General features: G+C 36.0%; 2 protein-coding genes across 4 annotated transcripts in view; one reads left to right on the top strand and one right to left on the bottom strand.

Moving 5' to 3' along the window:
* LOC124173172 overlaps nucleotides 1–12,795 on the bottom strand; it is a 246,228-nt gene that overhangs the window by 37,809 nt on the left and 195,624 nt on the right. The window lies entirely within an intron of this gene.
* Nucleotides 171–8,104, top strand: LOC124173171. Of its 2 annotated transcripts, XM_046552673.1 has the most exons (3): nucleotides 171–268; nucleotides 4,943–6,408; nucleotides 7,151–8,104. In XM_046552673.1, the coding sequence occupies exons 2-3, from the start codon at nucleotides 5,086–5,088 to the stop codon at nucleotides 7,154–7,156; spliced, it is 1,329 nt and encodes a 442-aa protein (XP_046408629.1). In that variant the 5' UTR covers nucleotides 171–268; nucleotides 4,943–5,085; the 3' UTR covers nucleotides 7,157–8,104. The 2 variants fall into 2 exon arrangements, with proteins under 2 accessions (XP_046408629.1, XP_046408628.1); XM_046552672.1 differs by lacking the exon at nucleotides 7,151–8,104 and having other exon boundaries at nucleotides 4,943–7,110.

Here is a 12,795-nt window from a genome sequence, read left to right as displayed (position 1 = left end):
CGAGTGCGAGTTGCATCTCACGAATTGATCCACCATATTTTCTTCAACACCTGTTATCTGAGAAGTATTTGTCTATCATTTGGATTGTAATTTCTGCAAGTTTAAAAAGGCATTAAAGAAAGGTTTGCTTCATACTAGTATAATAATTTTCCAATTTGAGTAACAGAAGTAATTTATTTTATGTTTCAGGTTTATGGATCAGGATTGAAAATAGGGGAGCCGAGGAAAGAGGGAATATCTATTTTAAACAGATTGCCTAACCTATTGGGTAAGTATGTGCAAACGCATGTAATCGAAGCTTTTTTTATGAATTATGCATTACTGTGTGATTACTTTAAATAAGAATGCCATTCAAGTGCTAGATTTTATTTATTACAATCGACCAACGGAGTTTGAATAAAATGTATGATCAGAATGGATAGTGAATATTTCTCTTGTTTTATCCAAAAAACGTTTTTTGCCACAGTTTACCTCGTACGTATTTCATGGCTGAAAAGCACTTACAAAAATCTATTTCAAATGAAATCCACCAATTTCTTTTCCACGAGACGTCCTATTGCAAAATAATTTTTATGACATAGCTTTTTAACTACCTCAATCAAAGGCCGGCATAAGTCAGTTCTTATGAACTGATTATTTACTGCTTTTGTTTAAAATGATGTCAAAATCTATGAGATACTCTCATCTTACCATCAAGAATATCTAAAATTTAATTTTTCAATCAACAAGTGATTAAATACATGTTTTAGAAAGGCCATCTGTTTCTATTAAATTGGGGAAAATGTTCAAGATGCGGTCTCACTGATTCGTGATACATAAAACTAATTAAATATTCTTCAAATATTGCCACAGAAAATAGGCAAGAAAAGTAAAATAAAGATAAGCTCATCCTTAAAAGACAATAGATGCAGACTTAACTAAATTTTCCTAACAACCAAAAGGAAACCGTACCAACTGAAAAAATTAAATCTCGGAAATGGATTTGCGTGCTTCCCAAAGTCTGGCTGAAAATGCGAAGTCTTGCAAGTGTGACATCCAAGGTTTTCTTTCATTATATCCCAGATAGCACAATGTAAGGGAATTATCTGTTTCTTGTAATTTCCTTATGGAAAAAAATTGATAAGCAGCTTATCGTAAGCTAAGGGGCTTATATTAGGCAAGGGTAATATTCTAGAGAAGAAAAGGTAAGAAATGCCGTCAATGAGTCTTTATGAGAGCTTTACTACTGGGAACAGATTTTCCCGTAAATAGAAAAAATTAATAACTGCAAGGGACTGGCTGGTGAAGATAATAAGCATTATAAAAGTACATTTTTCTTGCGTCGAAAAGAAAAATATAATGTTAAGGTGTTTCGAACGAATGATTTAGGTATCCACAGTTCTGCACTCTAACTACATCACCACTGCAGCTGATAACTGCAATGGTCATAGTTACCAGTTTAAAATTCAATAATGTAGAAAAACTTTGCTGTTTTATACACGAACAACTGTAATTATTCAAGGCACACACGATAAAATATTGATGAATTTTAATTTATCACCTGATAACGCGATGAATATGTATATTAGAGATTCCTTACCGCATTTTTATGTTACTCTACGTCACTATTAGTGTGAAGTTGTGTTTTTCTTCCGTCGGTCCTTTCTTTTGTCCGCCGTTTCGCCATCAGTGCATAAACGTGAATGATTTTCAAATTATGGACATTTAATGTTATTTCTACTCATATTTTAGAAGTGCCAAGAATGGAAAAAGTATTCTTATTCGTAAATCCCTTACTGAATACTCTAAATCGATAGAATAATCTATGGAATTGCTGAAAGTTTGGCATCCATTTTGTCATTACTCTGGATGTTTGTCAGCCTGGCCGTAAGAAACCCATAACAAGCTTACTTGATAAGTGCCTTCCGTATTTCTTCCTTTCACCTTATCTCAATGGTTTATAATGTGCTAGCCAGGATGCAGTAAGCACAATCCCAAATACCCTGAAAACAATACGCTGAGTTTGAAAGTTAAAGATAAGATCTTCAGTGAGCTACTCTTCAAGGTGAGGTGATAGGAGTATAATTCTGAAAGTGGATAAGACTATTTAGAAATCTCCGTTACCATGGGGTGAGGTCCAAAGAATGCTACATTTGCTACAGTGCACTCTTGATGGAATTACACCAGAGCACCGGTCGGCAGGCGATACATTCGCTACGAGAATTTCTTTCCGAAGCGGTCAAGAGTGAAGTCAAAATGGCGGAATGAACTGAGGCAGGCTAGCTGGATTATAACATGGAGGAGATTGTTTCAATTGCGACTAGAGGCGATCAAGGTCATTGAATATTAATGGATATTGTCGAATATAATTAGAATAAACTTTATTTGGTAGATCGTGGTTCCTCAAAGTAAAACAAGAAACTTTGGACTACATTTCTCACATCTACCCCCACATACCTCTCCTTTAATAAACTCATTACCTTACAAATTTGAAAAGTGGGTGCTCTAAAGTTTTATAACTTGTACTATATTCACTTATTATGACTAGCGACTATTACATATAAAACTTTAATCCGTTGTATATATTTTATATATCTTATTTTCCTTCAAATTTTACTTTGTGGCATGAGATGAAGTGTCTAAATATGTTCTTATAATTGTGTCTACGACTGCATGCCCCTTTTAATAATTATGTTGCCTTCTGTGTGTAAAGGATGCTTCCAGAGGCATTTGAGTGTATTTTGGGGGAGATAAGAGAATGTGCACGGAGAGATAGAGCTTGCTTTACATTCATTTTAATCACAGTTAAATTAATATTCTACCTGTGAATGCCATGGTCTTATTATAATTGGGATTATGAACAACATACGACAATTATTGTACCAAAATATTCTCTTTATTGTTAATATGATATTTTATGATTGATACTCAAACCAAAACAAACGAATTTATGACCACATCAAAAAACTTGTCTATTTTCAAAGAATCAGGGGGGCACGTGAACCTGTACCCCTCCTCAATATCTACATCTGTACTCTAGTCGTCTGAGCATTGTTCAGCCAACAAATTTTACTCTTTAATTGATGACAGAATAGTTTATTCTTATGCTCAGGTAAAAATATTCAACGTGTGCTGAGTGAAGGATAGAAAAGTTATGCTCCAATATAATATGAGGCCGCCTCTTATATCTGTGTAAAATTCTTTTTTACTGAAGAAACTGGACGAGATCGTGTAGGTGAGTAGGGCCATTATCATGGAGAATTAAAATCATAATTTATGCCATAAAAATCTGATAACTTAAATTTCCAACGGTGTTATACGTAGGATCCATTTTTATTTCAATTCATGTACACTAAGACACTGGCGATGAGAAATTTCAAAGATAAATTAATAGGATATCAGGGGGAGATAAGAAGTGGACGGGAGGAGTATGTAAGGAAGATAAGCATGGGTGGAGTGGGGTGATAGTGGCCCTCGGCTGGGGCTCAAGATCTTCTCTGCGGCGCCCTGCCTTGGAATATTTAGGAAATCCCATGCTAAGAATGGATTTTACAGGGTTCTACTTCTCAATAACTGGATATAAGTTTATAAAAAAATAACGATTTCATAAGATAAATTTCTGTGAAAGGTGGTAATATCACAGATCATAAAATTCAATAATGTTGTAGGGCTGTTTTTCTTCAACTTCCGATGGGTTATGAACAGAAGACGAAGTGATTGATTAGAAATTATTCCATTGCTAAATATTGAGCACACTTTTGGTGTCCTTTCGGCATAATCGCCTCGGTGATTGAGGAATCGGTCGTGCCTGTAGACACGATTTGCTATAACTTTTTCATGGGATGTTGCCGCTAATTACTTCCATTAATTTTGGCTTTGTCCTGAAGCTCATCGCCCGTTTGAAAATACTTCCATTCTAGCCACGTCTTCACTTTAGCGTAAAGTGTGAATGATGGATGGATGGATATAAGAGGATCACCAATTGTGCATGTCAGATGGAATAATTTAATAGGAGCTATTGTACATTTTACAACATATTTCAAGGTTACGCAGTCGATTCGGTGATCTCCTTGGTTAAACAAAGTAACATAATGTAAGTGATGGTGTGTATGGGGGAGGCAATTGAGAGCTACGGTAATAAACATTTCTTAGAAGAGATAAGGAAGTGGGAAGGAAAACCTGGCGTAAGCATACTTTCAATTTATGGCACCAAGTGGAATAAGATCGCGTTTCATTTGACAAAATAAATATTACTCTTGAATTGCCGTCCAGAAAGTAACCATGCAAATATTTATAATTTTTTATGTATTTCCACCCATGGCATCTGCTATTAAGTCGTTACTCAGGAACATTTTTCTATTTGAATACAAGAGGGCAGCACTTTTCCACAACAATTCAATGCGTATGACCCGTTTCGGCTCACAGAGTCATCATCTGGTACAAGAATTGTTCATTAAATACTGTGGAAAAGTGTTACCATCTCTTATTTAAATATTTCGAACTTCCACCATGTAGCACCTGCATCTGTCGATTTTCATCTATTGTTCTTTTTTCCTTTTTCTGTTTTCCTTTTTTTCAGCAGCCTATTTTCCGATCTTATCATGTCACATCATAGATTTTTGTGCATATAATATCTATTTTCATTCTAACCTCACTTCCCTCATTATTAAAGGTTCTGTAATAAACGATATGTACTCCTGATTGGTATAAAACTGTCTCGACATTTCTAGCGTAGCTATATCTATTTTGGTCTCCAGCGGAATTGTTATTGCTTCATAAAAACGATGGTTGTGAGTGATTGAATTTCAAAAATGCCATTCCAGAGCATTTTACTTTTTAATTTGCGTTGCATAGTAAGCGAGATATTTTTTCTCAAGTCATGCCTGTGCAAGTTGTTATGTTTGCACACTGTTATTGAGAACTTTCAAGGTAATAATTTGATATTCATTCTCTTTCTTTGCAGTCAACATTTCCTCCTTTCGTAGCAACATTGGGATCGTGTATTACTCCTCGCTGACCAACGCAACCACGCCCGGTTCCCATTGGAAACTCCCTGTATTCTGAATCTAACATACTCTTAAATAATTATTTCATTCTTTCGAAATAATGGCAAGCAACATTTCTGCTAGCGGTGCTGAGCAATTTGTTGAGGAGAGGCTTTTAAATGGATTGTTTACTGGTCCATTGCTTCAGCATAAAGAGCTGTTGAACATGTTGGAAGATGTCGATGTTAGGTACATGCGGCAAAAAACACTCTTGCATGTTGGTGTGGGACTAGGGAAGGCTGATTGGGTGCAGGAGTTACTGGCGAGAGGAGCAGACACAGACATTACAGATGACGGTCAACAGAATGCATTGTCTTCGGCTGAGGAGATGGTGCGGCAGTTCCCTGATGATGTAGAACGCTCAAAAGTACTGCAGTTGGTGACATTGGTTCACCGGAGAGACCAAGTTATTTTGCATCGTCTGGAAGCATCTTCGAGTAGGAGCACTGATCATGTAACACCCGTGGCTAACCCAGAATGTGATATTGCATCTCTCAAGTCCTCTGTGGACTCACTGAGGCAAGAGATGAAATCTTTTGTGCGACAGCTGAGCTCATCATTGGAGGAACTCAAGGCACAGGTGTGTGGCCGTGATGCACTGTTGCGTTGTCTGGAAGAATCCGTGACGTCAACAGCGGAGGATGTGACGTCAATGAGGTTTGCACTTAGTGGGGAGGCATCTTTATGTGAACCTACATCCAATCCAGCCAGAGCAAGACAGGTGTGCGTAGATGCCATGATGGGAAAGACTAGAATAGTGTATGGAAGTGGAGTTGATAAAATGCGTAAATTGTATGAGAGACTGTATGATGAAGATGACTGTACTGCGTGTATTATTAAGTTTTTAAGTGGGGATGATCGGGTAAAGGTGATGGTGGATTTCGAATCTGAGTACATTGGAAGGATGAAGGAGAATGTTGTGCACTTGGATGGGACTCAGTGGAATGGGAGTCGATGGATGTCATTTTGCGATTTGGGGAGTGAGACTGTATATTTGGGTGCAAAGGGTTGTTCTGGTGATAATGAGAAAGCCATACGTGCTGAGTTAGCTTGGGCCCTTTCACAACTATCCCTGAAGTTAGTTTTTGATAATGAGGGGAGGCCTTACAGCAAGGGAGATGCGGAACGAGAGCGTGAGTGGACGAGGGCTCTAGAGGAGTTGAAGGGGAGAAGGAAGAGGGGAGTGGGATTACATGGATGGATCATTTATGCATTGAATGGGAAGACACTGAGGGCAAAGGTATGTTGGCTTGCGGCAGCTGTCCCTAGTATCATCACTTATGATGAATCAACCAAAGGAAGAGCTATTTTGCAGCAGCAAGCCCCTCTCCTCATCTCTCTCTATTCTAACAATGTGACGGGAACACTTCTAGCCAGTGCAAAGGTGGGTCCTATGTCTATTTCTCACACTTTTTCATTAGGTACATCATGGTCTCATTAAAACATTCACATTATTATTTGAACCTTTGTAAGCATATAAATCGTTAATTCATAAATTTAATATAAACGCAGTTGTGAATAATTTCCAACCAAAGATATCTTCATGATTTAATTTTTCATGATTTCCCAAAAGTGGGCCACTCACTGGTTTGGTATGTAGAGGTGAAATGAAACTTCTGGTTCATTGGTTGCTAAATCCTTAATGTTCCTCGTGTGTGTTCTCTGAGTAGTTTGATTTAATGAGAGTGGGGTTTTGTAATATTATCATATATCTTATTTACCAAGCCACTTACTTAAACTTATATCTCATAACTTTAAGTAAGTGGCTTCAAAACTAACAAAGTCGAATCTAATGGATAAATATCGAAGTTAAAGATAAAATAATACAAGGAAACTGTAGAGTGCCTATATTCAAATCCATGATATATCAATCCAGTGATAAATCTGTAAATTCCAAACAATAGGGAAATTCTACCAATATTTTTTACTTATTAAATAAATGATTCTTGTAGAACATGGGTTTGTTGGAAGATATTTTATAAATGTTGCTTATGAATACTGCCATTGCATTCTTGTAAATGGAGATAATATTTTATCTCACCATGAATATTGAGGTAATTTTGATATTGCATTTTGTTCTTGATTGCACTACTTTTCATTCCATTAATTTATATTTTCTGTTTCAGAGATGAATTTGGCCTGATATACTGTGGTGATTGTGATGGAGCCAGTCCTGAAGATGAAAATTTTGTTTATATTCATTTATTTTCTTTAAGCCTCACAGGTTTTATTGGGTTAACTGAATTACTTGTGTATTTAATGCAATCGTTACACCTATTTTATGATTAAACTCAGACATTTATGTTGATTTCATGTTTGCTACATGGCACTTTGTCAATCGGTAGGTAATCACATTTTGAAATGCATGTTGTTTAAATCTTGTGGACACACAATTTAATCAGGTTTTCTTAGTCATGCTGCTGGGATATTTGTTTTTATGATAACATATAATTTTGCAACTCATTTATGCTATAAATAAATGGAAGGAATGAACCATTTTGGCTTACCAATGTAATCCTACAATTTATCTGAAAGCCATTGTGCACATAAATCTATTTGCGGCGTATTCTGCTCTTTCCAATTTCATAATCATATTTTGCCGGTTGTACTCATGTTTGTGTAGCCCTTTAGTGAACATTAGTTTGTTTTGGTTCATTGCTGTCACCTTGTTTGACCCATTCACTTGAGAGACATTTTCCTATAGTTTGCAACTATAATGATGTAGGGATAATATTGTGAAGTGCAATATATTCGTTAAAGAATATTAATTTCAAAGATACGGTGCACAATTTCAATGTGATGTAGAATTTAATTTTGCAATCTTCAGTCATACTTTAACAAAGGCTTAGATGGGATTTTTTTCAATTTGCAGTTGTAAATGTATGCATATTTTTGGTATAATTGAATTATTTTCTTTCGTGGTATTATACTATATTCTGTTACAATACCATTCAAGGCATACTCAGAGAAATAACATTTCGTTGAATGTGATGTGATTAAACTAGAATTTTTTTAAATTTTTGCTGCAAACTGTTATGAAGTTTTATCCAATGTTGCATATCATGCTTCATAGATATAAAATAAATTTAGTATGGCTTAAAGGTTCTGTGATTTATTATGCTTTAAAATGAGTATATCCTATATGCTGCATAAGATTGAATCACGACAATTTTTGTAACAAGGTGCAGGAGAACCTCCTGATGTTCACCTCCTATTTGCCGTGATGCCCTTTAGTGCTGTGCTCCATAGCCCACTTCATCCTTGAAAGCTTTTAATCTATTCGCTTATCAAAGGTAGTGTTATATTTTTCAATTTTGTTATGCACATGATATGAATCCATTTTAAGAGTAAAAATTATTATTATCAAGCTCAACCCGCAGTTATCAGAACTGTATTGCATTTCCTACCAATCATGGGTTGGTTAACTAGGACCTCCTTTCCCCCCGAATTCTAATGCGGTAATTTTTATTTGCATTATTACGTATGTGCAGACCTTTCATGTATTTAATACACTCCCCAAAAAACTCGAGGCTGTGGAATAGTATTTTTTGTCTGCTGAAACGTTTCCCTGTGCCAAATGGAAGCACAGAACATGTATTGCTGTCTACAGTGACGACCGAGTTATCATTCCATCAAAAAATACTGACCTACAGCTTCATTGAATGCTTGTATTCCTGTTCCTCTCGGTTTTATGCCGATGGTTTTGCTATATTCTTTCAGATACGCCCTTGTTCTATTTTCACGCAGGGTTCCGGTGTTAAAAAATCCTTTTTCTTTCAAAACAATAAATAGTATGCATGGTGTAAAGAAGTCATTGAAAAACATAGGATTATTAGAGGGCTCAGGGATAACCTTGAGAAAATATCCAGAATAACACTTGCTTCCAGGTCTAACTTTCAATCGAAGTCGATTCCCATCGCTTTGTTGAATCCTAAAGCCGTCTGAAGACCATAATCGCCAAAGTTTAAAGCGAAATGAAAAGCTTGCTTTTAAATATTTTTTGGAATTGTGGCGACCAAATTCAGGTATCATTTGCTCAATAATTGATAAATGATGCGCACGTTTTCCAAATTGTAAAAATTTCTTGTTCAAGTCGTCAAATTAGATGCCAAAATGTACAAATCCTTCATCTGTGTCGTCCCTACAGGAATTGTTTGAAAAGTGTACTTTTTATTAATCTAAATATGTTTCGGCTAAATGATTTCCTAGCGAAGTCCAAGTCCAGTCCAGAACGTAACCAGTTTACAACTGTTTCGTTTAATACGCATGACTCTAATTTGTATAAAAGTTCATTGTGAGGTACAGTGTCGAAAGCTTTCTTAAAATCTTGAAATAAAGCGTCAACATGTCTCTTCGATTCACCAGATTTTATAACGCCGTGTAGAAAGAGCGCGAGCTGTGTTTCGCATGATCTACCTTATTAATCTTAAAAATAGTGTTTGTCGACAATCCACCTCCCCCCGCTCCTTCCCCCATTCAAAGTGTTAAAACATCCCGCTATATGTATTACCATCGTACTAAAGTAGAAGTGATCATGAGAATAAAATAAAAGAAATAGACTGCAAAAAATAGAGATTAACCCATTACCGGCCGAGTAAAGAAATACTTGAAAATATGTCATTTTTTCTCTTCATTTTACCTAATAGCATGTTAAATAAGGTAAATTGAAAATATGGACCTTCAAAAAATTTGCTTATGGTAAAAAAAATGTTGCGTTTTCGCAACGTTGGCCGAATCCGGTATATGTATGCAGTTATGCAACCCGCGTCACAATTCATTGCCGTCTCATAGGAATATCCTGATTTTACAGTCGGATATATTCCTACACCTTTTTATGCCACGTATATGACAAATATCGTCACATTGGATAAATAAAATACTTAGATAGTATGTTTCCATTGAGATGTTGTTGTTATTTGACCTAAATCCACTATAAAACAGACATGCTTTACGGTTTGAAAGAAATGAGTCAAAGCGAAAATTTTCTCAGAAGAAAATGTATTTCACATTTTTCATTGACTTTCATTTTATCATTGCAGATTGAATTACAACAATTAATGGTTAGTTATGAAAGGCTCAAGCATTTTGGGTGCAATGGAGCATAAAATTTCTTACATTCATGCATGGTTTGGCTTTTACACTGTTTCGGCAACCAATGAATTTTTTTTAACTCTATAGCCAAATTCGCCCTTACATGCTTCATGAATCTGCGATGAATTACATGGCCTAAATTTTTCTATGTTAAAGACGCAAATTGTACAGGGGTCTACTGACTGATTCACTTCACTTTTTAGATGCGTCCCTGCTGAATACGATTTGAAGTCTACCAGTGAAATTTAATTCTGTTGCATAACCTGTACAATCTCCTGGCGTTAGTGCAAACGCTGTCCAGTACCTTAGCAGATAAGATAGGACCTTTTTTCCCCTGAATTCTAGTGCGGTAATTTGCATTATAAAGTAGGTCCACACCTTCCATGTATTTACTATACTCCCCAATAACACGAATAGTATTTTCTTTTATTAACATAGAATAGTATGTGAAATAGTATTTTCTTTTTTCTGCTGAAGCTTTTTCTCCCTGTGCCCAATGGAAGCGAAAAACTTGTATTGCTGTCTACAGGGACAATCTAGATATCATTCCATCGAACAATACTAAGACCTTCGGCTTTATCAAATGTTTGTTTTCATGTTCCTCTCGGTTTCAAGTCGATGGTTTTATTATATTCTATCAGGCACTCCTCCGTTATAATTTCATGGATGGCTCCAGTGACAAATAATCCTTTTTCTTTCAAAACAATAAATAGCCTTCAAGATGAAAAGAAGTTATCGAAAACTTACGATGATTCGAGGGATCAGGGACAACCTTGACAAATTCCAGAATAACACTTGCTTCCAAGCCTACATTTTGATGGAAGTAGTTTCTATTGCCTGGTTGAACCCTAAAATCGTCTTATTAACATAAGCACCAAAGTTAAAAGCAAAATCTAAAAGCCTTGTTTTTAAAGAACATTTATGCACTGTAGTGACCAAAGTAAGGCATGATTTGCTCATTACTTCAAAATCTATGCGCAAATATTCCAAATTGTAATAATTTTTAATTCAAGTCGTCAAATTGAGGTCATAATTTACAAATCTGTCATTTTTGTCCAGACAGAAATTGTCTGAAAAGTGTCAATTATTTTTAATTAACCTAAATATGTTTTGGTTCAATCATTTCCGAACCAAATCTATGCCTTATCGTCTTCTTTTACCCAATATCTTGTTGTGGAAGTCGGTGATATCGCAGTATCGTGAAGTAAGGAAGGATAAATTCGGATTGAATGTACAAAGTTTTGTGTTCCATTGCACCCGAAATGCTTTCATGTAATTCATCAATGGCCATTATTTGTTGTAATTCAATCTGTTGTGATAAAAATGTCAATTAAAAACTCGAAAATACGATATCTTCTGTAAAAATATTCACTTTGACTCATTTCTTTCAAGCCGTAATGCATTTCTAATTTATATTGGATTTAGGTAAAATAACGTAGCATCTCATTTGAAATATAATATCTAAGAATTTCAACTATCAAATATAACGATATCTGTCAAACACGAGGCAAAAAAAGGCGTAGGATTATATCTGACAGTAAAAACGGCATAATCGTACGAGACGGAAATATGTGGTAATGCGGGTTGCATAACTGCCTATAGATACCGGATTCGGCCAACGTTGCGAAAACGCAACATTATTTTCCGGATCTGATTTTCGCTTAATGTTCACTCCCTGACGAAATATAAGCTTTAATATCTATTAATTGAAATTTCTTCGTCCACATGGACGAATAAAAAACTTAATACAGGGAAAAGTTACTCTTAGGAAAAATTATTTATCTTGCTTAACAGGAGACTCGAAAATTGACACATTTTGAGTGTTTTTATAAATATTGAAATACTTATTAAATGTCATTAAAATCTCACTAAAAATCAGTTTAAACTTATTTTTATCGAAAAATGCGAATTCTACATGAATAAAAATCAATTGAAACATTTTTTTTGCATTTCTCAATAATGTTGCGTTTTCGCAACGTTGGCCGTAAATGGGTTAAAAATGCCATTCTTCCCTCGTACTATTAAGGATAGCAACGTCTCAATTGATAGTATTAGTGGCGTCGCTTGCTAGGATCAATCAATGCATGTATTTTTCATAGTTCTAACCTTGATAATGCTTACTAATTCCTAGAGAAAATCCATGCAAGTTTTTTTATGAATAAGCATGTATATTTTACTACTATGCGAAATATTTCTATGACCGTGCGGTGTGCATGTGGGGGTCCTCTTGCATGCTGCATGTTGTGATTTGTCAACCCCTGCCAAACTCCCTAGAGGTGGCTCGCAGGGTATTTTTCAGATTATTGTACGACATACTGTGAACCCAACAACCCAGCCAACCCACCCAGTACCCTCAGAAGAACCTTTAGGTTCTTAGGATGACCGCTAATCCGACCGGCTGCCTGCCTCCTGCGACGGCACCGCAACCATTCATGCATGCACTCCCTCCCGAAACAACACCTCCCAATTCCACCGGAAAGGAAGACCGCCGCCACGTGGATGTTTCAATGTTTCTGAGAAAAATTTTGTTGACCCCAAAAAACGCTGCATTTCCCACGTCTCCTCCCTAACCAACTCCCACCATAACTTTCTCTGGTTTATTCCCAATCATCATCTTACCCCGCTATCTCTATTCCGTTCTCATTCCTCCTCAAGTGTCTCCATCTCCTCTCTCCCCTTA

Source organism: Ischnura elegans (genome assembly GCF_921293095.1).
Source record: "Ischnura elegans chromosome 13 unlocalized genomic scaffold, ioIscEleg1.1 SUPER_13_unloc_4, whole genome shotgun sequence".
Classification (NCBI taxonomy): Eukaryota; Metazoa; Arthropoda; class Insecta; order Odonata; family Coenagrionidae; genus Ischnura; species Ischnura elegans.
The sequence above is the reverse complement of the archived record's forward strand: the minus strand, read 5'-3'. Positions and strand labels throughout refer to the sequence as shown.